The 26,528-nt window shown below is 34.8% G+C and overlaps 1 protein-coding gene across 1 annotated transcript in view; it reads right to left on the minus strand.

Moving 5' to 3' along the window:
* LOC113512474 (muscle-specific protein 300 kDa) overlaps nucleotides 1-26,528 on the minus strand; it is a 232,148-nt gene that overhangs the window by 181,231 nt on the left and 24,389 nt on the right. The window contains exon 2 of the mRNA XM_052899082.1: nucleotides 25,981-26,511. Within this exon, the coding sequence (XP_052755042.1) occupies nucleotides 25,981-26,218 (238 nt within the window). The 5' untranslated portion in view covers nucleotides 26,219-26,511. The remainder of the gene's footprint in view (nucleotides 1-25,980; nucleotides 26,512-26,528) is intronic.

Genomic DNA, 26,528 nt, shown 5'->3' on the forward strand with positions numbered 1-26,528 from the left:
CTGTTTACATGTATAGGCGACGGTTACTATACGAGTACCACATTCAATCAGATAGGCAGCCACATTTGATTCTCAATCCATGTCTTTTAATAAATATAATTAGATTTCATTAGGCAACCCCAACAATGTACCTTAGAGGTCAATGTCCTATTGACAGTTCCGAAATAAACCAAGTAGGATGCGGCCGCCATCTTGATTGACAATCGGCCATAATATTACAGACACCTGGTTAAAATAAATCTAAACATTTTACAAACAACGAACTATGTTTACCATTTTATTTATTTATTTATTCTTTATTGCACAATAAAATTTGTACAAATGGCGAACTTAATAGTGTATGGCATTCTCTGCCAGCCAACTATCAGATGAAAACATAAAACGTTTGAGGTTTGAAACCCATTAATTCCTCTTTTCGTGAAAAGGGAAGTAGATATTATCTGAGAAATTAGTGCAGGGCACTATATGATTGATATACCAGAAAAGTGGGGAGAAGAATTGCTAGTAATGGGGACGTTAATCCCACTTTGCTAGCAATATACCGTATCAAGTCGACCTCGACGCGGTTCCCCCTGGAAACCATCGTAATTAATAGTTGTCAAATTTATCACGATGGGCCAACTGTCTCTTGACCTCACCTCACCTATTTTTTTTAATAGGTGAAAATGGCAATGAACTTAGCCTATCATGACGAATTCAACGGTAATTAGTCACGATAGTTTTCAGGTGGAACCGCGTGGAGGTCGACCAGATAGGGTGTATTGCTAAGAATGAGACAATTAGACCCCATTACTAACAATCTCTTCCCCCTATCCTCACCTATTATACTTCACTGGTGCCCGGGGGGGAAGGGATTGTTAGTAATGCGGATAACCAGTCCCATTGCTAGCAATAGTCCCTACCAGGTCAACCTCCGCGAGGACCCCCCTGGAAACCATCATGCTGAATCCCAGGTGTGTTCATCATGATGGGCTAACTGACCTGCCTTTTCATTCTCACCTATCATCCCTCACTAGTTCCTCGCCAGCGTATACCGTTAGCGCAGGCGGGGTTCCCATTCCATTATCATCTATTAAAAAAAATACCTGAATAAGGCAAAAGCCTAGAATTAAAAAAAAATAGTACTCGTATACCAAGTTCATGAGGATTGGTTGAATCAGATGTAAAGAGGTCATAGAGGACCTGGCATGGAGTCTGACATATAGACATATTCATTTATTAATTCACGCCGTATGCAACACATGTAAATTATTGCATTGTTTGCAATCAAGGGACTAAATTAGATTTGGCACGTCACGCCGGGGGCGAAACATTGCTTATAGATTAATTAATATGTGAGTAGTTATTTTTATCAATGACTAAGGTTGAGGCCGCGGATCTAGAACGATTTTAATGATTATTTTTCATATCTACTATATGATTACTTGGCTGTGTGATCCCGGCATAGAATAGGCCACCCCTTCCTTTCCTGTGGGTATCGTATGGGTCGACTAAGGGAGGGCGAGGGATGAGCAGCAGCGTCCCTTTTAAAACATCTCTTAAGCCCGGCTGTAATGACCAATCCGCCTGCCAAGCGTGGCAACTACTGGCAAAACCCACCAAGGGGGAGGCTTATGTTCAGTAGTGGACAGTTAAAGGCTGATATCTTGATGATGCTGATAAGATTTCTTGTTGGTCCCATATTTATTCTTTCGAATGGAGATTCTCGATTTGTTTGTATATTTTTGTGGTTATGTTACACGATTTTTTACCAGAGGGAGAATAGAATAGAATAGAATAGAAATCATTTATTCAAATAAACTTACATTGAAGCACTTTTGAAAAGTCATTACATTTTTTTTAATTTACCGCTCGTTCGGAAAGCTGTCTCATCACAAGAAGAACGAGCAAGAAACTTGCGTGATGCTCTTTTAAATAATTTTATTATTATTTTACATTTTTAAGTTTAATTGTGTGAATACAAACCACCAATTAGCACTAATTCAATTAAATACTCAAAAAGAAAAAAAAAAATTGAATACATAACCAACTGGTTAAACAATTAATAAGAGGAAATCAGTCATAGTGATTAGAGCAGACCAGTCCCTACAAGCAGCACCCGTTCACGAGTATGACGGATGAGCCAGCCATCACTGCGCTCGACCATTAGCCCAATGACCCGGCCCACCACGCCGCCACAAGTCTGGACATTTTAGTGAGCATGACTACTCAAAACACTAGACCACGTCAAAGCTACTCACAATTGCCATCTGATAGTTATAGTATTCACATTTTACATAAGAATGCATGCGGCAATTAATACAAAAAACCGCTACGCTTTCATATTTCTAAAATTAATCAATTAAATCAAGAAAGCAATGAGAAAATAAAATTATAACGTTGTATGCTAATAAACTAATTATTTACTTGATATGTTGTCATCTATGAATTCGTCTATCCTGTAATAGGCTTTCTTACATAAAAATTGTTTAATATAAGATTTGAATTGCCTCTCTGTCAGATTTAATGCAGATTCCGGCAGTTTATTATAAAATCTTATGCAATTACCATAGAATGAATTACTGATTTTGTGCAGACGGCATTTAGGTAAAATAAGCTTATTTATATTGCGTAAGTTTCTACTTGTACAGTCTTTGAGTTTTTTAAAACTCGCTAAGTTCTTCCGTGTATACATAATATTTTCATAAATGTATTGTGAAGTAACTGTGAGGATATTTGAGTCTTTAAAGCACTGACGTAATGACTCTCTCGAACCCATACCATAAATAGAACGTATGGCTCTCTTTTGTAAAACAAATATAGTATTTATATCGGCTGCTTTACCCCACAGCAGTATGCCATAAGACATTATGCTATGGAAATAACTAAAATATACAAGTTTAGCCGTCGCCACGTCTGTTAATTGCCTAATTCTTCTAATTGCATATGCAGCAGAACTGAGTCTACTGGCCAATTTTGAAATATGGGGCCCCCATTGTAATTTCGAGTCCACTGTTATACCTAAAAAAACTGTATCATTAACAAAATTTACTATTTCGTCATTAAGCAATAACTGTGTATTTATTAGTCTTACATTAGGAAGTGTAAATTTTATACACTTTGTTTTGCTGGAATTTAATAATAGGTTATTACATGTAAACCAATTTAATATTGCAGACATAGCACAATTTACATCGTCTAATTGATTACTTTGACGTCCAATTTTAAACACTAACGAAGTATCATCCGCAAACAGCACTATATCTGCAATTTTCTCTACCATAAAGGGAAGGTCATTTATGTAGATTAAAAAGAGAAAGGGGCCTAAGATTGACCCTTGTGGAACGCCCATCTTAATATTAGCTCCCTTAGATTTTACACCGTCAATATCTACAGTTTGAACCCTATCCTCTAAATAAGTTCTCATTAATTTTAGATCATTATCTCTTATACCATAATGTTCGAGCTTGTACAAAAGCGTTTTATGATCCACACAATCAAATGCCTTTGATAGGTCACAAAAAACTCCGAGTGCATCCTGTGACCTCTCCCAAGATTCGAAAATATGTGTCATTAGCGCAACACCTGCGTCAGTGGTAGACTTGCCGGCGGTGAAACCATATTGCTGACTGTGAAGCAGTCCGTTAACCCTGAAGTGATGTAACATTTGATTTAACATTATCTTTTCAAACACCTTACTTAGAACTGGCAAAATAGATATAGGTCTATAGTTCCCTGGCTCAAATTTATCTCCTGATTTAAATAGTGGGATTAATTTGCTAAATTTCATTAAATGTGGAAAAACACCATTATCAATACATTTATTAAAAATAGTGGCTAGATATGGAGCAACAATATCTATGAAAGAACTAACTACTTTTACAGACATGCCCCAAAGGTCTTCCGTATTTTTTAAATTTAGCTGTTTGAATATTTTTATGATATGAAAGGGGCTAACATGTGAAAATTTAAATCTTAAAGAACAACAACCGATATTAGTCTCTAGTAATTTTTTTGCTCGAGATTGAGATGAGTCCAGAGAAGATGTAATATCAATCGGAATATTAGCAAAAAAATCTTCAAAAATATTAACTACATCTTTTGTTGTTGTTATTAATTTATTATCATAATTTAATGTAAATTGATTACAGGCTATTTTAGATCTTCCAGTTTCTTTATTTATAATGCTCCAGATGGTTTTAATTTTGTCAGAAGACTGCTTAATTTGTTTATTAAAATAATTAGACTTAGCCATAATACAAACTTTTTTAAAAATTTTAGAATAATTTTTTACATAAGTGGTGAATTTGTCATCAAATCGATATTTTTTTTGATCGTATAAATCAAACAAAATATTTCTACTTTTAAGTATTCCTACTGTTGCCCATTCCGTGAATTTAGATTTAACATGAACTTCTTTTTTCTTGAAAAATTGTTCATATTCTCCGGATAAAATATTAATTAGCTTGGTGTAAAGATAATCAGGATTATTACTAGATTGTAACAGCAAATCCAATTTATTTTTAATCGCGCTTTTGTATTTATTAATATTGTAAACGTTTATTTGTCTTTTTGATTTTTTATTATTGTTGACTTTATTGATTTGACTGCTAAACTTAACAACTTGACCACAGTGATCTGAAGGAAGTTTATTTATTATGAATTTTTCTGTATACTCTTTTTCTGTAGACTTTGTATAAAAGTCGTTTGCTTGGGTACCTCTGTCTTATTCGTGTTTCAACCGTAAAGCAGTTCTGTTTGCATGGCTGTGTTTTGGTTTGAAGGGTGGGATATGGCATAAATTTACAGAGTATAGAGGAATAACACCTGAGTCCTCAGTAATGGCAACGCATGGGGGGTATCATGGGCGAAACAGTATACTCTGTTATGTGCATGGTACTGCTCATGTCTATATGCGACGGTTACCACTTTCCATCAGGTGGGCCGTCAGCTTGTTTGGCATTCTAAGTTGTATATAAAAAAGACGATCAAGTTACCAACTCTGAGCCCATTTTTTTAATCAATTAAAACTTTGTAATCAATAGATTTGCACGTATTAATTTTGCTACTTTAGAGACTGCTGTTTTTCTTTCAATACATTAATAAACTTTGTTCTACAAAAAAAAGTACCAACTTAAATAATGCTATAATCAATTAGTTTTAATTTAAAAACCAAACTATTCAACCAACTTTGATAAAATTTCTATAGTAGTCCCATAGAAATTTTCTAAAGGAATATATATCTTTTCAGATAAAAAAGAATTTTTCAAATTATGCATGACGGATTTATGAGTTATTAAACGAAAGAAAGAAAGAAACTTTATTGGACAAAAATACGCACATGGCTAAAGAAAAATTAATAAAACCGAATTGAGAACGATCCTTTTTTCGAAGTTTATTGAAAAACTGTTCATTGTTAAAAAAAAAAATACTATTTAAAGTGCTTGTGAACAAGTCTATTTGAATTTGAATTCGTCTACTTGTAAGACAACATAATTTTGTAATGCTACTGTTATTTTCTAATATTCTTTGTGGATATTTACAAAAATAGATGTGAAAGCCCACGCTCTAAGCGGGCGGTACGATTCTAAATTAATGATTTTATTTTTAGAAGAAATTAATAGTTTTAAACTCGCAAGCTTAGCAGCCAAATCCCTCAGTCCAACAGTCAGGAGAGTAAGAAATCTGTTATCGCATCCTGTGTTTAAATTAACTGAACCCGTGACTTTGTTCGCGTGACCTGGATATATATATATATTTTTTTTTTCATTTAATACATATAAAATAGTATACACTACCATAACATAAATCAGTGAAGTTTCCACAATAAACCAAACCAAATAATCGAGAGCAGATGATTAACATAAAAATATATATAATATATATATATATATATATATATATATATATATATATATATATATATATATATATATATATATATACATATATATATATATATATATATATATATATATATATATATATATATATATATATATATATATATATATATATATATATATATATATATATATCAATTTATTATAATGGACTTAATTTGTCTAATAGTTAAAAGAGGAAGGAAGGGACTGCTAATAACGCGGACTATCAGTCCCATTGCTAGTAATATACACTGTCAGATCGACCTTCACGCGGTCCCCATGGAAACCATCGTGCTTAATTCCTGGTGTATTAATTACGATGAGCTAACTGATCTGTCTTTTCATCATCACTTGAAATGGTGTTGTCATATGTAAAAAAACTTAGTATAAGAAATAAACAATTTTTTTTTTTTAATATTTACTAATTATTTATACTTACAGTGAACGTAAAATGGCTGAAACCATGATGATTTATAATTTCTAAAGCACAATGAATTAACTCCCAAATATCACCTATCTAAAAATCGAATGAGCGTAAAGGTCAAAGGACAAAAGAAAAAGAAAGCTTGACGTCCATTTTGTCCGTTAAAATAGAAAATAGTCGACGTACATAATGTACACGTCTCTGTCCAAGTCCTGAGAACTTATGTTTATTTTTCCCCTCGCATAGAACAAGCCACTCCTTCCATTCCCGTGGGTGTCGTAAGAAGCGACTAAGGAGGGCGAGGGATGGACAGCAACGTCCCACTTAAAACATCTCCAAAGACTGACTGCCGTTGTCCACGTTCACATCCACGTGTCAAGCATGGCAACTACTGGCAAAACCCCCCAAGGGGGAAGCTTATGTTCAGCAATCTAGTGTAAGAAAAGTGTAGGAAAAAAGTATACAAGGTAAATAGAATACAAATAAAATAAACATATTACCAATACTTTTATATCTGATTTCTTAAAACAAAACTGGAATATACTCGTACAGGTATGAATCGTAGTCGTTTATTGAAAAACAACTTGGGACTGTTCCCGCAAACGGGTTTTTAATGGATGATAATGGAATGGTAACCCCACCCGCGCTATCGGTATACACCGGCGGGGCACCAGTGAAGGACGTCAGGTGAGGATGAAGCAGGTCAGTTAGCCCATCGTGACGAATTCAACGAGAATTGTTCACGATGGTTTCCAGGGGGAACCACGTGGAGGTCGGCCTAATAAGGCATATTGCTAGCAATGGGGCTGTCAAACTCCATTGCTAACAATCCCTTCCCCCTCCCCCCGCAAACGGGTCGTGACCGCTCTGTTTTTAGTCTACCCGCGTATACCATGTGACATGAAAATCAGAAAATCAGAAATATCACACATAATAGGTAATTACAATATTGTGGGAGCCAATAAAGGTAGATATATTGCTCCTTGTTGTTGAAATAATGTTGAGATATGAATGTCGACTTTTTTAATCTGTACCAATAATTTTTGAATTTTTATGGTCGATAAATGTTTTTTATTATTATAAAAAAAGACATTTTAATATATATTTTTTTTTTATTGGATTTTATACCAAACGTTTTTCTTTGAAGATAAAAGTAATTCATGATCCAAATGGTGACGCATGTAGACTTTATATTGCAAATGTAGTAAGAAGCATATGGTCCACAATCTATTTCCATAGATACTTTTACCAGAGGGAGACTTTGTACAAAAGTCGTTTGTTTGGGTACCTCTGTCCTATTCGTATTTCAACCGTGAAGCAGTTGTTTGCATGGCTGTGTTTCGGTTTGAAGGGTGGTGGAAAGGCGTGGATTTACAGGGTACAGAGGAATAACACCTGAGTCCTCAGTAATGGCAACGCATGGGGGGTATCATGGGCGAAACAGTATACTCTGTTATGTCCATGGTACTGCTCATGTCTATAGGCGACGGTTACCACTTTCCATCAGGTGGGCCATCAGCTAGTTTGCCATTCTAAGTTGCATAAAAAAATTACACATTATGTGTGCCTTGTCGACCATAAAAAAAATTCATCATCATCATAATATCAGCCTTTTACTGTCCACTGTACACTGTCCACGATGAGCTAACTGACCTGCATTTTCATTCTCACCTATCATCCCTCACTGGTGCCCCGCCAGCGTATACCGCTAGCGCAGGCGGGGTCACCATTCCATTATCATCCATTAAAAAAATATCCTTATGAGTAAAATCTGAATATGAACAACAATTCCTGTATCAGGTGCAGAGCTGACGATCGTTTGGTTGAAGCTTCACATTTTTATCTCTTCAGATTTGGTTTCAAAGTTGGTATGAAAGAAAATGGTGGTCTAAACAGAGACATGAGACAGGGCATGTGACGGTAATTTGGACATGCAGAAAGAATCAAATGAAACGTTGATAAAATTGACATTCAATGCGAATGCAGATGTATATACCGAGGAACCTGTCGTCTGTCTATTACCATCAGATAGACTATTCTATCTAAAGAAGGCGTCAAGAATCTCCGGAATCGGTGTGAATGAGACGAATTATGAAAATTCAGAAAATAAAAGATGTCGGTTCACTCTGCTAACTCCATAAAGAACTTGGTGTGAAGATAAATAATAAGGTAAGAAGATAAATAACTGCTTGAATGCTAGAAGATTGTAGAAAGTAAGAAACATGTGGATCGGAAGAGAATTCCATACTTTAACGATTTAGCACACTTATTCTGCAAGTACATGATTTACACAAATGTAAATCTTAATTAGACAAATCTTAGACACAAAATATAAACAATTTTATTTTTTATACTACAATCGAGATTCTCTGCACATCCTAAAGGTTGACTGGTAGAGAAAGCCTATAGCATTAAGTCCACCTTTTATACCACATTTTACTGATCAATAAAGTTTAAATAAGTAAATACATTAAGTAAATAAGTAGTATTTTCATTAATTTTAACATTTATTGTAATAAGTAGGTATTTATTATATTTATTTATAGTGTATGTATTTATGTAATATTTTATTATATATTTTAATATTTTATTTAACTGTATATTTGTTTATGTATTAATAGTTGTAGCACTTCAGCTGCCCTCTAACGAAATGCTTTCTCACTGTACTGGGTTGACTGGAAAAGATCTCTGTCAGAGATAAGTGCACCCTTGCTCACAACATTTATAAATACATTATTTTATATGTAACTTAAAAGTGCAGTAAAGAATATATATACATTATGGCCATAGATAAATTTCCATCGTCTGTGTTGGCTATTCACCAATCTTCATCAAGCTTGGTTGAAACCCCAGACCGAGCAACCTCCCATCCGATATAAAGTTTCGTTCTATTTCTTAAACGTCAAACATACCGCTAGGTATTATTTCTAGGAACCTTCGTTCATTCATAGCATGAAGCCGGTAACTAGGTCGACAGAAATAGTTTACAAGCAAATCTTAGGTTTCAAATTGAAAATTAATCTTTAGTGTAACTGACTAATAGTACTGATTACAACTATAAATTATACAAAATGTAATTTAGAAGAATGATTTTATGAATGGTCTCTAGTATTATATATATATATATATATATATATATATATATATATATATATATATATATATATATATATATATATATATATATATATATATATATATATATATATATATATATATATATATATATATATATATATATATATAATATATATATATATATATATAACTAACCTACGCTAACTGACCTACCTTTTCATTCTCACCTATCATCCCTCACTGGTGCTCCGCCAGTGTACACCGTTAGCGCAGGCGGGGTTACCATTCCATTATCATCCATTAAAAAAAAACTCACTTTCACATTAAAATATTGGCAAGAGGAATAATTATATAACACAGACATAGAGATAACTAGATAGTCCACAGTGACTGTTAACAATCAGACGGGCCGTATGCTTGTTTGTCACCTTTGTGGCATAAACACAAAGAAAGGTTATGTAAAGAGCTCCTTAAAGTTTTGTTTGAAGTCTCTAATATGCTAGGTATGAGATTCTTCAGAGAGGACATATTAAGATTTTTTTCATGTACCGTAACGTTTTCTTTAAATATTGGGGCATGAAGTTCTTCAAAACAGACCATAAGGTCTGTTTGGTTTCTACGGAGTAGATGACGTGTGTATTGTACATAACATTTCTGATGATTTACAGGAATCTATAGGAATGTCCTGATTTTATTTCCAAAAACTAGCACACGAGTTTTTTTCAAAAAGAAGATACAAAATTTTATTTTATTAATACTTCCCGATTGTATTTCTATTGGTAAACATAGAAAATGTAAGTATTAAAACAGTAAAGACGTGTATGCCGTCGTCTGGCACTTAGTCCGGCGCCGGCGCCCCTAGACACGGGCCCATCCCTCTGGCCGAGTGCCAAAAGACAATACCTAGTTTTTGTTGAGCACTTTGTTTTATATTTTTATATTTCAACTTCTAATGAGTCCCTCCCGAATTATAGCTAACATCACTTGTTTTAAATTTACGAAAACGTTATTATTTTTTTTATTTCATTCAATAGAGCAGTTGCTTTAAATAATGAAAAATAACAATTAAATTATTTATTTTTTATTTTTTTTTCGCAATTTTATCATTTAGGTACTCGAAAATTAAAATACATTTGAAATGAAATAATAAAAAAATAAAATACTTAACTAAACAAGATACAACAAATGGTAACAAACTAGCTAAGAGACAACAGCATGGAGTTCTTTAAAAAAGAGGTAAAGAGGTCCCTTCAAGGGCAATACGTGCGCCTCTTTTTAGTGGGTGATAATGGAATGGTAACCCCACCCGCGCTATCGGTATACACCGGCGGGGCACCAGTGAAGGATGATAGGTGAAGATGAAGCAGGTCAGTTAGCTCATCGTGACGAATTCAACAAGAATTGTTCACGATAGTTTCCAATCGATGGTTGGCAATCGCAGTTTGGCTTTTGGTGATGTTTTAAGAGGGACGCTGCTGCCTATCCACTACCATAAGCTCCCTTGGCGCCTCTTACGACATCCACGGGAAAGGAAGGGGTGGATTATTCTATGCCGGGACCACATGGTTAAAAGGCATGCAATGTGTCAATCTTTTGTTTCGTTTTTATATCCATTTGTTCTGTAAATATCGATATTATGATAAATTTACTTTTTCGTTGAAAAGTGATTCATTTATGAATCCAAGCGATTTATAGCACGACCTTTTTGGCTGGTTTCCATCGTCATTTAATATCATAATTTATAATGTACGTACGATGTAGCCTTGTTCAGAATGGCCATAAGTCCTTTGACGCTACGACAGCAAATTGAGTGTGACATGATTTTCAAATTGATCCATTTATTATTGGTTTTAATTAATAATCGAGTAAAATATTACATTGTTTATTATATCGTCTCTCACCTATTTTTTTTTTAATTATTAATCCATTTGGTGATATAAGACTCTGGTGATTTGATTGGGCCAGTAGTGATTAAAGTATGTTAATATAATTTAAATTTATTAAAACTATTTAATTATATTTATTAATTTAATAATGACAATTATAATACATTTTCGTTTCAGCTCTTTACTTATGTAATTCAGAATGACGTTTTTCAGTTTTAATTTATAAATTTATCTGAACATATTTCACAGCTCCGTAGAAACCAAACAGACCATAAGGTCTGTTTGGTTTCTACGGAGTAGATGACGTGTGTATTGTACATAACATTTCTGATGATTTACAGGAATCTATAGGAATGTCCTGATTTTATTTCCAAAAACTAGCACACGAGTTTTTTTCAAAAAGAAGATACAAAATTTCTTCAAAGCGATAATCGTGTGGTAAAAAAAAATGTCAACATAATTGATATAACACGCGATGTCCCAATATAATCCTTCAGTCTAACGATAGATACAGCTGATCCGCGTCTAGCGCTCACGTCATCCGCCCCCACTAACCACTGACGTCACCAGAAAATTTTAGGTCGATGCACGCGAAACATTTTCGAATGTCTGGGAAGTGGAAAGTGGTGTTATAGAGAAGAAATCCAGATTGATTTTTGTTCTAAATTTTATCACCAATTTAAAAATATTTGTTCTTTTAATATTTTTTTTTTTATTAAACTTAAAACGGAAATGAAACTGAAGGTCCAACTGATGGAAATGCATTGTCATTTCTAAAAACTATGGTGTTATGCCTCCGTACCGTGTTTTTAATCAATAATTAAATCTTAATTAAATAATTAATAATAAAATCACAGTTAATTAATTAAAAATAAAATCGTTATTAATTAACAATTAAATCTTATTACTTAATAATTAAAACATAATTAATAATTAAATCATAATTAATTTTTGATTTATTAATTAATTATTATTCTTTTACGTGCGTATTTTAAAATAAAACGATAAAACAAATGTAAGTTCCGATTATTTTGGGACCGGACGACGCTGTGAAATATGTTCAGATAAATTTATAAATTAAAACTGAAAAACGTCATTCTGAATTACATAAGTAAAGAGCTGAAACGAAAATGTATTATAATTATCATTATTAAATTAATAAATATAATTAAATAGTTTTAATAAATTTAAATTATATTAACATACTTTAATCACTACTGGCCCAATCAAATCACCAGAGTCTTATATCACCAAATGGATTAATAATTAAAAAAAAAATAGGTGAGAGACGATATAATAAACAATGTAATATTTTACTCGATTATTAATTAAAACCAATAATAAATGGATCAATTTGAAAATCATGTCACACTCAATTTGCTGTCGTATATATATATATATATATATATATATATTATAAATATATATATATATATATATATATATATGCTATAAATATATAAATGAATCACTTTTCAACGAAAAAGTAAATTTATCATAATATCGATATTTACAGAACAAATGGATATAAAAACGAAACAAAAGATTGACACATTGCATGCCTTTTAACCATGTAGGTCCCGGCATAGAATAATCCACCCCTTCCTTTCCCGTGGATGTCGTAAGAGGCGATTAAGAGAGCTTATGGTGAAGGGATAAGCAGCAACGTTCCCCTTGAAACCAAACCAAAAGCCAAACTGCGATTGCCAACCATCGATTGGAAACTATCGTGAACAATTCTTGTTGAATTCGTCACGATGAGCTAACTGACCTGCTTCATCTTCACCTATCATCCTTCACTGGTGCCCCGCCGGTGTATACCGATAGCGCGGGTGGGGTTACCATTCCATTATCACCCACTAAAAAGAGGCGCACGTATTGCCCTTGAAGGGACCTCTTTACCTCTTTTTTAAAGAACTCCATGCTGTTGTCTCTTAGCTAGTTTGTTACCATTTGTTGTATCTTGTTTAGTTAAGTATTTTATTTTTTTATTATTTCATTTCAAATGTATTTTAATTTTCGAGTACCTAAATGATAAAATTGCGAAAAAAAAATAAAAAATAAATAATTTAATTGTTATTTTTCATTATTTAAAGCAACTGCTCTATTGAATGAAATAAAAAAAATAATAACGTTTTCGTAAATTTAAAACAAGTGATGTTAGCTATAATTCGGGAGGGACTCATTAGAAGTTGAAATATAAAAATATAAAACAAAGTGCTCAACAAAAACTAGGTATTGTCTGGCTGGCACTCGGCCAGAGGGATGGGCCCGTGTCTAGGGGCGCCGGCGCCGGACTAAGTGCCAGACGACGGCATACACGTCTTTACTGTTTTAATACTTACATTTTCTATGTTTACCAATAGAAATACAATCGGGAAGTATTAATCTAGTGCTTTAATTGTATATTGTAATAAGTTTACGTAAGTTTCTACGCCCTGTGTGCGCCGGCATAGAATGGGCTGCCTCTTCCTTTCCCGTGGGTGTCGTAAGAAGGACTAAGGGAGAGCGAGGGATGGGCAGCAGCGTCCCTCTAAAACATCTCTAAAAGAGATGTTGCTAACCCGCCTGCCAAGCGTGACAACTACTGGCAAAACTCTCATTATGGGGATCGCTTATGTCCAGTAGTGGACAGTTAACGGCTGAACAATAAGTTATAATATATAAAATGTCAATTTTTAAAGATATTATTAATTAGATAATTAGATACTCTTTATTGATTCCTCCATAAGATTACAATAGTAAACTTATTATAAATACAAACAATTACAAGAAATTATCACACTGAGATTACAATGGGTGACCTTATCGCTAAGAGCCATTTCTTCCAGGCAACCTTTGGATGGATGGATGGAGAAGAGTAATTATAAACAGTTTGACTGGAGGCACGAAACTCTATTCATTTTTTAAATACATATAGAGATATGCATATGTACAATAATGTGAATATATAAATTTATATTTTAAGTTAATAATACATACTTAAATAAATCCATATAAACATATAATTTTTTTATGCAACTTAGAATGGAACCATCGTGAACAATTCTTGTTGAATTCGTCACGATGGGCTAACTGACCTGCTTCATACTCACCTATCATCCTTTACTGGTGCCCTGCCGGTGTATACCGATAGCGCGGGTGGGGTTACCATTCCATTATCATCCATTAAAAAAAAAAGTACCATGGACATAACAGAGTATACTGTTTCACCCATGATACCCCCCATGCGTTGCCATTCCTAAGGTCTCAGATATTATTTCTCTGTACCTGATAATATTTAATTATTATTGAAATACAAAAACTTTGAAAGCAACATCTGAATTATTTTAAATGATGAATTTATCTGTCAAATAGTGAAGAATTGATACAACTTACTAATGTTTACTTTGGACGGTCCAGTTGGATGTCTCACTGTCACTTTGACGAAATGAGACTGTGTTATTTGCTTGCTATAGTAAATTCTTAGGAGAACGCAAAATTACAATATCTGAGGCATAGCAATGAGTGAGTTTCTCTGCATAAGAAAGAGTTCTAAATTTTGTACCCAGGTGAGCGCTGTCTACTTTTTACTAACACGACATCTTCGATTGAATCCATACAACCTCACTCAAATTGTGGACCATGATGCCACAATCATCTATACATTCCGTCATCATATCGAAAACATAGTCAAACAACTCAAGGAATTTAACTCTACCTAAACAAGTTAATTGACTACCTGTAACTTTTTTTTTTATATACGTCTTAGAATGGCAAACAAGCTGGCGGTCCATCTGATGGAAAGTGGTAACCGTCGCCTATAGACATGAGCAGTACCGTGGACATAACAGAGTATACTAATTCGCCCATGATACCTCCCATGCGTTGCCATTCCTGAGGACTCAGGTGTTATTCCTCTGTACCCAGTAAATTCACGCCATATCCCACCCTTCAAACCGAAACCCATTACTAACAATCCCTTTCTCCCCGAAAAGGCAGTTTCGTTTTTACACACGAGTACACATGGAATTCAGCGCGATAGTTTCCAGGGGGAACCACGTGAAGGTCGACCTGACAGGGTATATTGCTAACAATGAGACTGGTAGTTCGCATTACTAACTGTGAAGGGTTCGTTGGATAGAACAATAAAATAGAAAATACTGAATAAAGATATATTATATTTTCCCAATTACAATAATAGTGATATTTTAAAATGACGTGCTCTAATAAAAAAATATTCATTGACAGAGAAAGAAAATAAATAAATTCTATTTTCAAAAGTAACATTAATAGAACCTCAACACAAACAATTCCTTCCCCTCCCCTTATTTGTGTGCTGTAAGTAATGCAAATAATATATCTAAATCTATGTAAAATATAAAATTTTTAGTTGTTACAATGTTCTTATGGAGCTATATGAATCCTGTTTAGGTATGGCATCCGCAAGTAGGGAATACATAACTCGCTTCTATTGAAGTCGGTTAAAACAAATCTAGTTCCACTTGCACTTGTCGCCGTGGATAGCAGCATACCATATTTCGTGATTGACGCGGTGTCACCGCTGCACCGAGTGTACGCCCCTAAAATTAACTTTTTGGCGACCAACCAACATTACAAACTGGCTCACTTGTGTATATTGGAAAATTAATTTATTTATATAAAAAATTATAGTATTTAGATGATCCACAGACTATGGAATAAGATTCTTTGTACGCGGACTGATCTGCCGCCGCGGAATTCCATACGAAAAAACATCGCATAAACAATTTTTAATATTTTTATATATACATTTATATACATTACCCCGCAAAAAAGTAATTTAGTACATATAACAATTTATATATATGTATATAAAAGACAGTTGAAATTTGGAACATAGGTTTTTCATAGCATAACATCCTGTAGGAAAAGATTTTTGACAATTTTAACGTAAAGGAAACGCAAAACCACGCGTGCAATGTCGCATCATCCTTCCTTGGTATCCCACCAGCATATACCAATATTGAATGAATGAATGAATGAGTATACTTTATTTGCATTATACAATATAGGAAATAAACAAGACAATTTACAAACATAACGATACAATTGTATAAGTACAGTAAGGCGGTCTTATTGCTGAGAGCAATCTTTTCAAGACAACCTTAAGGTAATGGACTAATTGTTATACAAGTAGGTATAATAGTGCTTTATAATTAAAAAAAGTATCTTTTGCAAATTAAAAATATATAAAAATTATATACATATATACATACATATACACATACATATATATACATACACATACACACGCATACATATACATACACATACATATATACATACACACATACATATACCTATCAATCAAACAAAATTATATAATCCCATGCATATATGTCAAATATGTACCAAATGCAATAAGATACATATTAATAATTATAGGCACAAGGAAAACAAACTATCATAAAATAAATAATTATATAAATACATAAATAAAGAATGCCAATTTTTTAAATGAAGAAAAATCAGATAGAGAAAAGATAATCTTTCACTTGTCGTTTGAAAGAATCAATGGATTTTGTACTTCTAATAACAACAGGCAATGAATTCCATAACCTAATGCTAGAAACAGTGAAGGAATTGTGATAAAATTATATTGCAATATTGCATGCCGAGCTACTATTCCATTTTCACCCATTAAAAAACCTTAAAAAAAAAGGTATATATATACCTATTTAGTCACTGTACAACTATTTTGAAGTCTATTTACATTTGATAACATGTAAACATATGTTTTCATCGCTGACTCAATGAAATGACACTTGCAAGCAAACGTTGGCACCGGCGGTGCATTTTAATTGTTTGCACTCAGTCTTCTGACAAATGGCTGTACGCACGGTTTGTATTGCTGATGTAATGTTCAATAGACGTATTTGGAACGTGTCTCATAAAACTTTTGTACATAGATAGATAGATATATAATTTATTCGCATCGCTTACAACAAACAAATAACAACAAACATAGATAGACATACACAAAAAGGTGGAAAAAGAAATACAAATAAAAACAAAGGAAAACACATAAAAACAGTAAAATCTTTTTCCCAAAATGATCACAAGTTAGTTTATTGTTTCCCCACAAAAGAGCAATACACTGATTTTCAAAAAAATAACACACTGTTGTGTGTACACAATAGTGGCTAAAACAACATAGGCCAACATAGGCATAACACCTCAATACTCAGGAAGGGTAATGCATAGCAAACCCAACGAAAGAAAGTAATTTATTAAAATGTCTCCTTTTATAAGAATAAAAAATATTTATTAGCCATAAAAATTCAAAAAGCATCCATATCTCATCATATCTTGTAATTGTTTATATTTATAATAAGTTTGCTATTGTAATCTTTTGTAGGAAACAATAAAGAGTATCTATCTATCTATCTCATCATTGTTTCAGTAACAGCGAGCAATATTTACCAGATGGAGACTTTGTACAAAAGTCGTTTACCTGAGCACCTCTGTCCCACTCGTGTTTCAACCGTGAAGCAGTTGGGTTTGCATGGCTGTGTTTCGGTTTGAAGGGTAGGATGTAGCAGTGAATTTACAGGGTACAGAGGAATAACACCTGAGTCCTCAGGAATGGCAATGCATGTAAGGTATCATGGGCGAAACAATATACTCTATTTAATCCATGGTACTACTCATGTCTATAGGCGACGGTTAACACTTTCCAACAGGTGGGCCGTGAGCTTGTTTGTCATTTTAAGTTAAAATTGTGTAAAACAATAATAAAACAGTAGCTTATTAGCACAAACGACATTAACTGGTACCGAATATTGATGTTAACATACGGTTAAAAACAAATGTTTCCAAAAAACGAGCTCTTTAAGCCGCCCGAATGTTTTCCGAGGTTGGTACAAATCGTCGTTAATAAATAACCCGATGAATAAAACAAATGAAACAAACGTACGATTGATCAAACGTATCCATTACTGAAAGTGGAACTCGCCGTTAGGGGCTCACAAACTTGCGACTACCCCCCCTGGCGGAAATTGTTGACAACTTAGAATATATATATATAATCAATCCAAAAAGATTATTTTTAATGGACGACAATAAAATGGTAACTACGCCTGCGCTAACAGTATACGCTGGCGGGGTACCCACGTGGAGGTCGACCTGATAGGGTATATTGCCAGCAATAGGACTGATAGATCCGCACTGTGCATCCGCAAACCATCATGTTAAATTCTAGATGTATCATTCTCACATCCCACACTGGTGCCCGGACGGAGATACCATTTCATTATCATCCATTAAAAAAAAATTATATTAATAAAAATTTTAAATAAACAATTGTTTGTGACAACCCTAACATTTGCTCCAATTTTCAGTCGCGTGAGATACAGTAATAGGGCTACCGAAATTTGATAGCATGATACGCATAAAATATTGCTCGCCTGCATATTGCTTTCAAAAAGTTAATTCGTTCTTCCTGGTATAGCTCGTCAGTTATTATTTACGATATGGTCTTTCAAAAAACCGACTTCATTCTTATCCCAATGGAAACAAAATTGTTTAAAAAAAGAACCATCAAAATCGATCTGGAATTGGTAAAGAAGTCGAGTAACACATACAAATGCAGTTGATCTAAGATCATCTTTTTCTAATATATAATAGGATATTTTGAATCTATCTACATCTACACCAATATTATAAAGAGGAAGGATTTGTATTTTTGTGTGTATGTATGTTTGTAATGAATAAACTCAAAAACAACTTTGCCGATTACAAAAATTCTTTCACCATTAGAAAGCTACATTCACCCTGAGTAACATAGGCTATATTTATTGCTAGAAAAGATTAGGGATCCTTACTAAAACTTTAGTAACGTAACTCAAGGTGTAAAAAAAATGCTAAAAATATCTTTCGTCGCGTGCGCTGCGGAAACTATTGGTGATAGAACAAAAGTATGTTCTACAATATTGAAGAAAATATCAATAACTACAAAAAACTTCGCGATACTATATGTCTAACTATTATCGTTATGTCACAATAATTACTTTTTACATTTTAAAAGTTGATAGAAATACCGACCAAAATTACACCATGTTATTCATACTTCTGTTTAAATCCTTATCCAAATAAATCATATTGTTTTCAAAACTGTTTCAATTTATGTAGATTACTTTTTGAATTGTTCAAATCGGCTATTCCATTCAATAGATATTACGAATTTAATCATTCATGGAAGTAGAAAAAATAACGCTGTCGCGTTGTACATGTTATTCGTACCTATTGTAACGGTGCGGGAGAGGGGCAGGTGGGGGCGGGCAAATCTATGAAATAGGTAGCTAGGTTTTTTTTTTAAATGGATGATAATGGAATGGTAACCCCACCCGCGCTATCGGTATACACCGGCGGGGCACCAGTGAAGAATGATAGGTGAGCATGAAGTAGGTCAGTTAGCCCATCGTGACGAATTCAACAATAATTCGCGATGGTTTCCAGGGGGAGCCACGTGGAGGTCGATCTAATAAGGTATATTACTAGCAATGGGGCTGTCAAACTCCATTGATAACAATCCTTTTCCCCCTTAGGTAGCTAGGTTGTTTCAGATAAAAATGTAAAATGTTGTAAAAATGTCCACCCGTGCGAAGCCGGAACAAGCCGCTAGTTATATATATTTTTGAAAATTCTGTCTATCCGTGCGAAACCGGGTCGGATCGCTAGTTATTAATAATTGTTATTATAAGTTTAACCGACAAATTATTCAGTTTTTTTTAACGACAAGACAGTAATAAAACGGATTGCAAATGAATAACGCCGCCAACCGATTTATCATCATTAGTCATCGCATACTTTCGGATCTGACCTACTTTTGTAAATTTGAGGGAATAAATAAATTGTTTATTGGAAACTCCTCCCCTCGATATTCTCCCGTCCCTTCCTTTTTTCTTTTTAGCGAAAGAGAGAAGAATAATATAAATTAAATCATGATATTGCTTAAAAATTATTATAAAAATACAATACACAATTTTATACCTCTTGTGAAAAAGGGTAAGTAAAAATAAGTCAAATTGTACTTTTTGTCTTTTTTGGATTCTTTTTTATGCAACTTAAAATGACAAACAAGCTGACAGTCCACCTGATGGAAAGTGGTAACCGTCGCCTATAGACATGAGCAGTACCATGGACATAACAGAGTATACTGTTTCGTCCATGGGGGGTATCCCCCATGCGTTGCCATTACTGAGGACTCAGGTGTTATTTCTCTGTACCCTGTAAATTCACTGCCATATACCACTCTTCAAACCGAAACACATCTGCTTCATAGAAATATCCTTTTTCAAGTCTGTTAAACATAAATACGATTCCGGCGCATTCTTGGCTGTTCTTTACACTAAAGTTCTCTGTGAGTATCACATTTCACATTTGGCAAGAGTGATGTTTACATGAAATAGTAGAGTATGGATTTCTTTGTAGACATCTTCATCCTGCATCTAATAAGACAGATTTGATTTCTAATAATATTTTATCCCTATTTATGTTATAAATATTAAAGTTTATTTATTACCTCTTAGTGCCATAACGTCTTAATTTTTTTTACTGTAATCTGTTTTCAGATGTACCGCGTAAAGGTCGAACTACTATATATATATATATATATATATATATATATATATATATATATATATATATATATATATATATATATATATATATATTTAAACTTACCTGTATATTTATGAACATATATTTATGTCTATATATGCATGAATATATACAATTAAATATAATGTAATTAATTATGTATAAACTTAAGTTTGTTTAGTGACATTGATGCTCCTTTCAACTTAGGATTGCAAACAAGCCGACGGACTGTCTTATGGAAGGTGAAGACCGTTTTGATGAGTGAAAATGGAAATGGCGAAGCACCAGTGAAGGGTGGGATAGATGAGAATGAAAACAGGCCAGTTAGCCCATCATGATGAATTTATCAGGAATTAACCATGATACTTTTCAGGGGGAACCGCGTGGAGGTCGACCTGGTTGGGTGTATTGCTAGCAATGGGATTCTCAGTCTCCATTACTAACAATCTCTTTACCCCCAAGTGAAGACCGTTGCCTATAGACATGAGCAATACTATAGCCAGGACAAAGTATACTGTTTCGACCATAATGCTCTTCTATTTGCTATTGCTCAGGACTAAGATGTTATGGCTCTGAATCATATAATTTCAGAGCCATATTTCACCTTTCAAAGTGAAACACAGCTATGCGAACACAAATGCTTTACGACAAAAACACAAATGGGATAGGAGTACCCAAGGAGACGACTTATATACATACAAACTCTCCCTCTGGTATAATATAACGAACATGTAAGTAAACAAACTATCAAGCACGGATCTTATTCAATTTAAAAAAAAAGTTTATGTCCCATATTTACCCGATCTGGATTCGAACTCCAGACCTGAACAACTCTTGCTATTGTTACGATAACACGCTATGGAGATATGAAATATTTTTTTTTTATTTAATTATCATTTACAAATATATTTTTCAGTCTCAATAACCAATAACGGCCGGTTCAACTAATTTCGCAATCGCAGCGTATGTAAATTGGAACGCGTACAAAACGAGAAATAATTTCAAAATACATGTTTATAAACACGACCGCGATACGGGACGGGAGCCATGCCATGTTATAATTTTCAATCTGCAATGCAATAATTTTTATTTATTATTACATCGTAGAGAAATTAGGGTATGACGAATTTTGGGAAACATTACTTTTCCCAAACATGCTTGGAAATGTGAGCATTATTTTGACAATCCTCTTCGAAATAAATCAAAACTGCCGTACTGGCCAGATAAATGCGGGCAGCGGCCGACAAAAGTTGTATGAAAATGCATATTTGTCGTGTTTTGCGGCCAGATAAATTACTATGTAAACTCATATCTGTCCTGTAATTTAAAAATGGAATGACCTTTAATAACTAATAAAATGTTTTATTTAAAATTCAAACTAGCTTGCAAATAGAAAGCTGTTTATTGAAAAAAAAAACAAGGGAACATTATGGCGCGTGAAAAATTATTATTGTTCGTTATTCGTCATTGAACTTAAAAAGTAAAATTGTGTTTTTGATTTCCGCGCGTTGTTTGAGAAAAGTACTATACAAGCCTTGGTCACAACAAGGCACTGATGAACTCACGTTTGTGAGCCTCGGCTACGCCTCGGCCCACATTTGCACATTCGTCCATCACTGCCTCAGTTGCTGGCCGCTGCAGTAATGTACTATAACAACTATGTGATCTTGGGGGGAAAGGGATTGTCATCAATTGGGGGGTTAGTCCCCATTGCTATCAACATATCCTATCAGGTCGACCTCCATACGGTTTCCCCTGAAAACCATCGTGACTAATTTATGGATGAATTCGTCACGATGGGCTAACTGACTTGCCTTTCATCCTCACTGATCATCCCTAACTGGTGTCCTGATACCGATAGCGCAGATGGTGTTACCATTCCATTATCATTCATTATAAAAAAAACTATGTGACCCCAGTATAAAATGGGCCACCCCTTTCTTTCCCGTGGGTATCGCAAGAGACGACTAAGAGAACATCAGATCGAGGGATGGGCAGCAGTGTCCCTCTTAAAACATCACTAATCCTGGATGGAGGAAGCTTATCTTCAGCAGTGGACAGCCTTGGGGGTTATACCAGTAGTTGCCACGCTTGGCAAGCGGATTGGCAACCGCAGTTAGGCTGTAGAGATGTTTTAAGAGGAACACTGTTGTCCATCCCTCGCACTCCCTTAGTCGTCTCTTATGATACCCACGAAAAAAAAGGGTGGCCTGTTCTATGCCGAAACCACGTGGTCAGTTTTTGTGTAATAACTACTCACTATATATTAAGATTAACTAGTTAATTTATTGCTCAAACATAGAAGAATTTTATACCTACATTTTATTAGTACTTTGCCTCTTGCTGGTTACACTATAAAATTAAGTATGTACGTACATTCAAAGCGTGGCTATGGCCAATCGATCCTCTATAATTGTTTACACGAGTTACTGTCGTAAAACTTTACTGATGGCCCTAGTTATTGAACATATATTAAGTATTTTACTATTGTTTCTGGTAATGATGGTCAGAAAATTAAATTAATATTTTTTTAAATGCCAACGATCACTTCAAGGGGAAGGGATTGTTAGTAATGAGATCAAATATCCCCATTACTAGCAATATACCCTGTCAGGTCGACCTCTACGTGGTTCCCCCTGGAAACCATCGTGGCTAATTCTAGTTGAATTCGTCAGGATGGGCTAACTGACCTGCTTTCATCCTCATCAGTCATCTATTTCTGGTGCCCCGTCAGTGTATACCGATAGCACAGGCGGGGTTACTATACCATTATCACCCATTATAAAAAACTCCAATGATCTGGTCATTAAGCAAGGATACTTTATTTTATGAAGAAGTAAGTAATGGGGCACAGAGACCCGAAACAATTCATACGATTTCGTTTCCTAAATTGGCCCGATTGAGGGGAAAGGGTTTGTTAGTAATGGAGACTAAGAATCCTATTGCTAGCAATATACCTAACCAGGTCGACCTCCACACGGTTCCCACTGGAAACTATCATGGTTAATTCCTGATTAATGCATTCATCATGATGGGCTAACAGGCCTGATTTAATTCTCACCTATCATCCCTCACTGGTGCTCTGCCAGCGTGTACCGTTAGCGCAGGTGAGGTTTACCATTCCATTTTCACTTATCAAAAAACCATCCCTTACTCATACCCTGCCAATTTACACCGATAGCGCAAACGGTTACCGTTCCGAAATCGTCCATAAAAAAAAATATTACCGGCCTTAAATGTTAGATTTTTTTATACCACTGAGGTAGCAAACAAGCATTCGGCCCACCTGATGGTAAGCGGTTACCGTAGCCTATGAACGCCCACAATACCAAAGGTTTTACGCACGCGTTGCCGACCCTATAGAAACCTCTTTACCCCCCTTTTGAAGAACCCCATGCTGCAGTCTCTTGGGAAAACTTCGGCAGGGAGCTCACTCCATAACCTGAGTGTTCGTGGGAGAAAACATCTCTGAAACCGCGTAAGATGTAAAATCCGTCGATTTACTAACTGACGACGTTTTAATATTAGATCCGAAACACGCGTCGCATCGTCTCAAAACAATGTAAACTATGTTGGTAGCTTGTAAACAAATTAATGTTGAAAGAATTTATAGTCAAATAGGTGATTATTATAAATTATAGATATATATATATAAATTATAGATAAAGGATATGGCCTGGGATAAAGCTGACTGGAGGAAGATGCATGAACTAGTTGCACCGACAAGAGGTAACTCTTAAATGAAAAAAAGGTGATTATTCATACGTATTGCTTTACAAATTTTAGCACAATAAAAGTCAAAACTTCATAATATTATCTTATAAATATAATATAATTTTAAATAAATAATACAAATTGTACAGAAGTCGATTGCTCGAGTACCTCTGCCCCTTTCGTGTTTCTACCGTGAAGCAGTTGTGTTTGCATGGCTGTGTTTCGCTTTGAAGGGTGGGATATCGCGTGAATTTACAGGGTACAGAGGAATAACACCTGAGTCCTCAGGAATGGCAACGCATGGGGGGTATCATGGGCGATACAGTATACTCTGTTATGTCCACAGTACTGCTCATGTCTATAGGCGACGGTTACCACTTTCCATCAGGTGGGCCGTCAGCTTGTTTGTCATTCTAAGTTGTATAAAAAAAAAAGCTATTTAAGAAAAAATAAAATGAGGGGTCCTAATAAAAACAGTAGTTGCGTTTTTTACACATGTTTTAAATACGCAATTTTTTTATACAACTTAGAATGTTAGACGGCCCACCTGATGGAAAGTGGTAACCGTCGCCTATAGACATGAGCAGTAGCATGGACATAACAGAGTATGCTGTTTCGCATATGATACACCCCATGCGTTGCCATTCCTGAGGACTCAGATGTTATTCCTATGTACCGTATAAATTCACTGCCATATCTCACCCGTCAAACCGAAACACAGCCATGCAAACACAACTGCTTCACGACAGAAACACGAATGGGACAGAGATGCCCAAGCAAACGACTTTTGTACAAAATCTCCCTCTGGTAAATAAATGACGATACTTAACGCGAACAACATTAATAACGCTTAAAACATTTTATAGGTAAATAGTACCTACATAAAATATATAATAAATAATAAAATAACGAATATGTTAAAAGTCTGTTATTCAAAACATAATATTGGATAAGAGACTTTACTCGTAAACATATTCGAAAATAGATATCCGACCGATATGGGCGATATATCGAAATGAGTGACCTCTTTTCCACCATCAGTCATCAACAGAAACATTGGTTACCATATATATATATATATATATATATATATATATATATATATATATATATATATATATATATATATATATATATATATATATATATATATATATATATATATATATATATATATATATATATATATATATATATATATATATATATATATATATATATATACTAGGAATTAATATATATTTAACATAAAACCAAAGTTAATTATTGTGTCGACCAAAGGGCGCCGAAAGACAATCTCGTTTCACATTAATCAAGGGCTAGAACAAACACTGATCGTTTAAACAAATTGACTGTAAACAAGTGGCCAGTGGCCAACTTCCCCACCACTTACCTTGTAGCAACTGAATGGTCGCTTGATACTCGGCGAGTTTCTCATCAACGTAGCCTTCTTGCGACTGGTTAGCGATGATCTCCGCAGTGGACGGTCCCCGTTCCTCGTCCTCCTCGTAAATCATCGGCCGCGGAGGAGGGGGAGGTTCTAACGGCACTCCCGCATAGTCATACTCCCGGACCGGCTCGTATGGGGAGTTATAGTAATACTCTGGACTCTGCCCCAACGTTGGAGACATAGGATATGGGATATCGAGAAACTGGGGGACGGGGAGTGTGGGCGGAAAGAATGAGGGGAGTGCAGGGGTCGGAACGGTTTAGGGGAGGGTTGGACTGGTGGGGGCGAGACGATGGCTGTAGAGTGTCTGGGGCCGGAAATTAAAGGCGGGGGGCTCGGGGCCCATGGCGAGGGGGGCGGTAGTGTAGGGGCGATGGGGGGCCGGGGGGCCGCGCGCGCCCGCGCCCCGGCGGCGGCTGCGACATCTCGCGGATTGATTCACGTCAACCCGGTGTCACGCCACCATTGACATCGCTGAAACAATAGAGAAA

The sequence above is a fragment of the Galleria mellonella genome, unplaced genomic scaffold, assembly GCF_026898425.1.
Source record: "Galleria mellonella isolate WM207_F2 unplaced genomic scaffold, CSIRO_AGI_GalMel_v1 utg56, whole genome shotgun sequence".
NCBI lineage: Eukaryota > Metazoa > Arthropoda > Insecta > Lepidoptera > Pyralidae > Galleria > Galleria mellonella.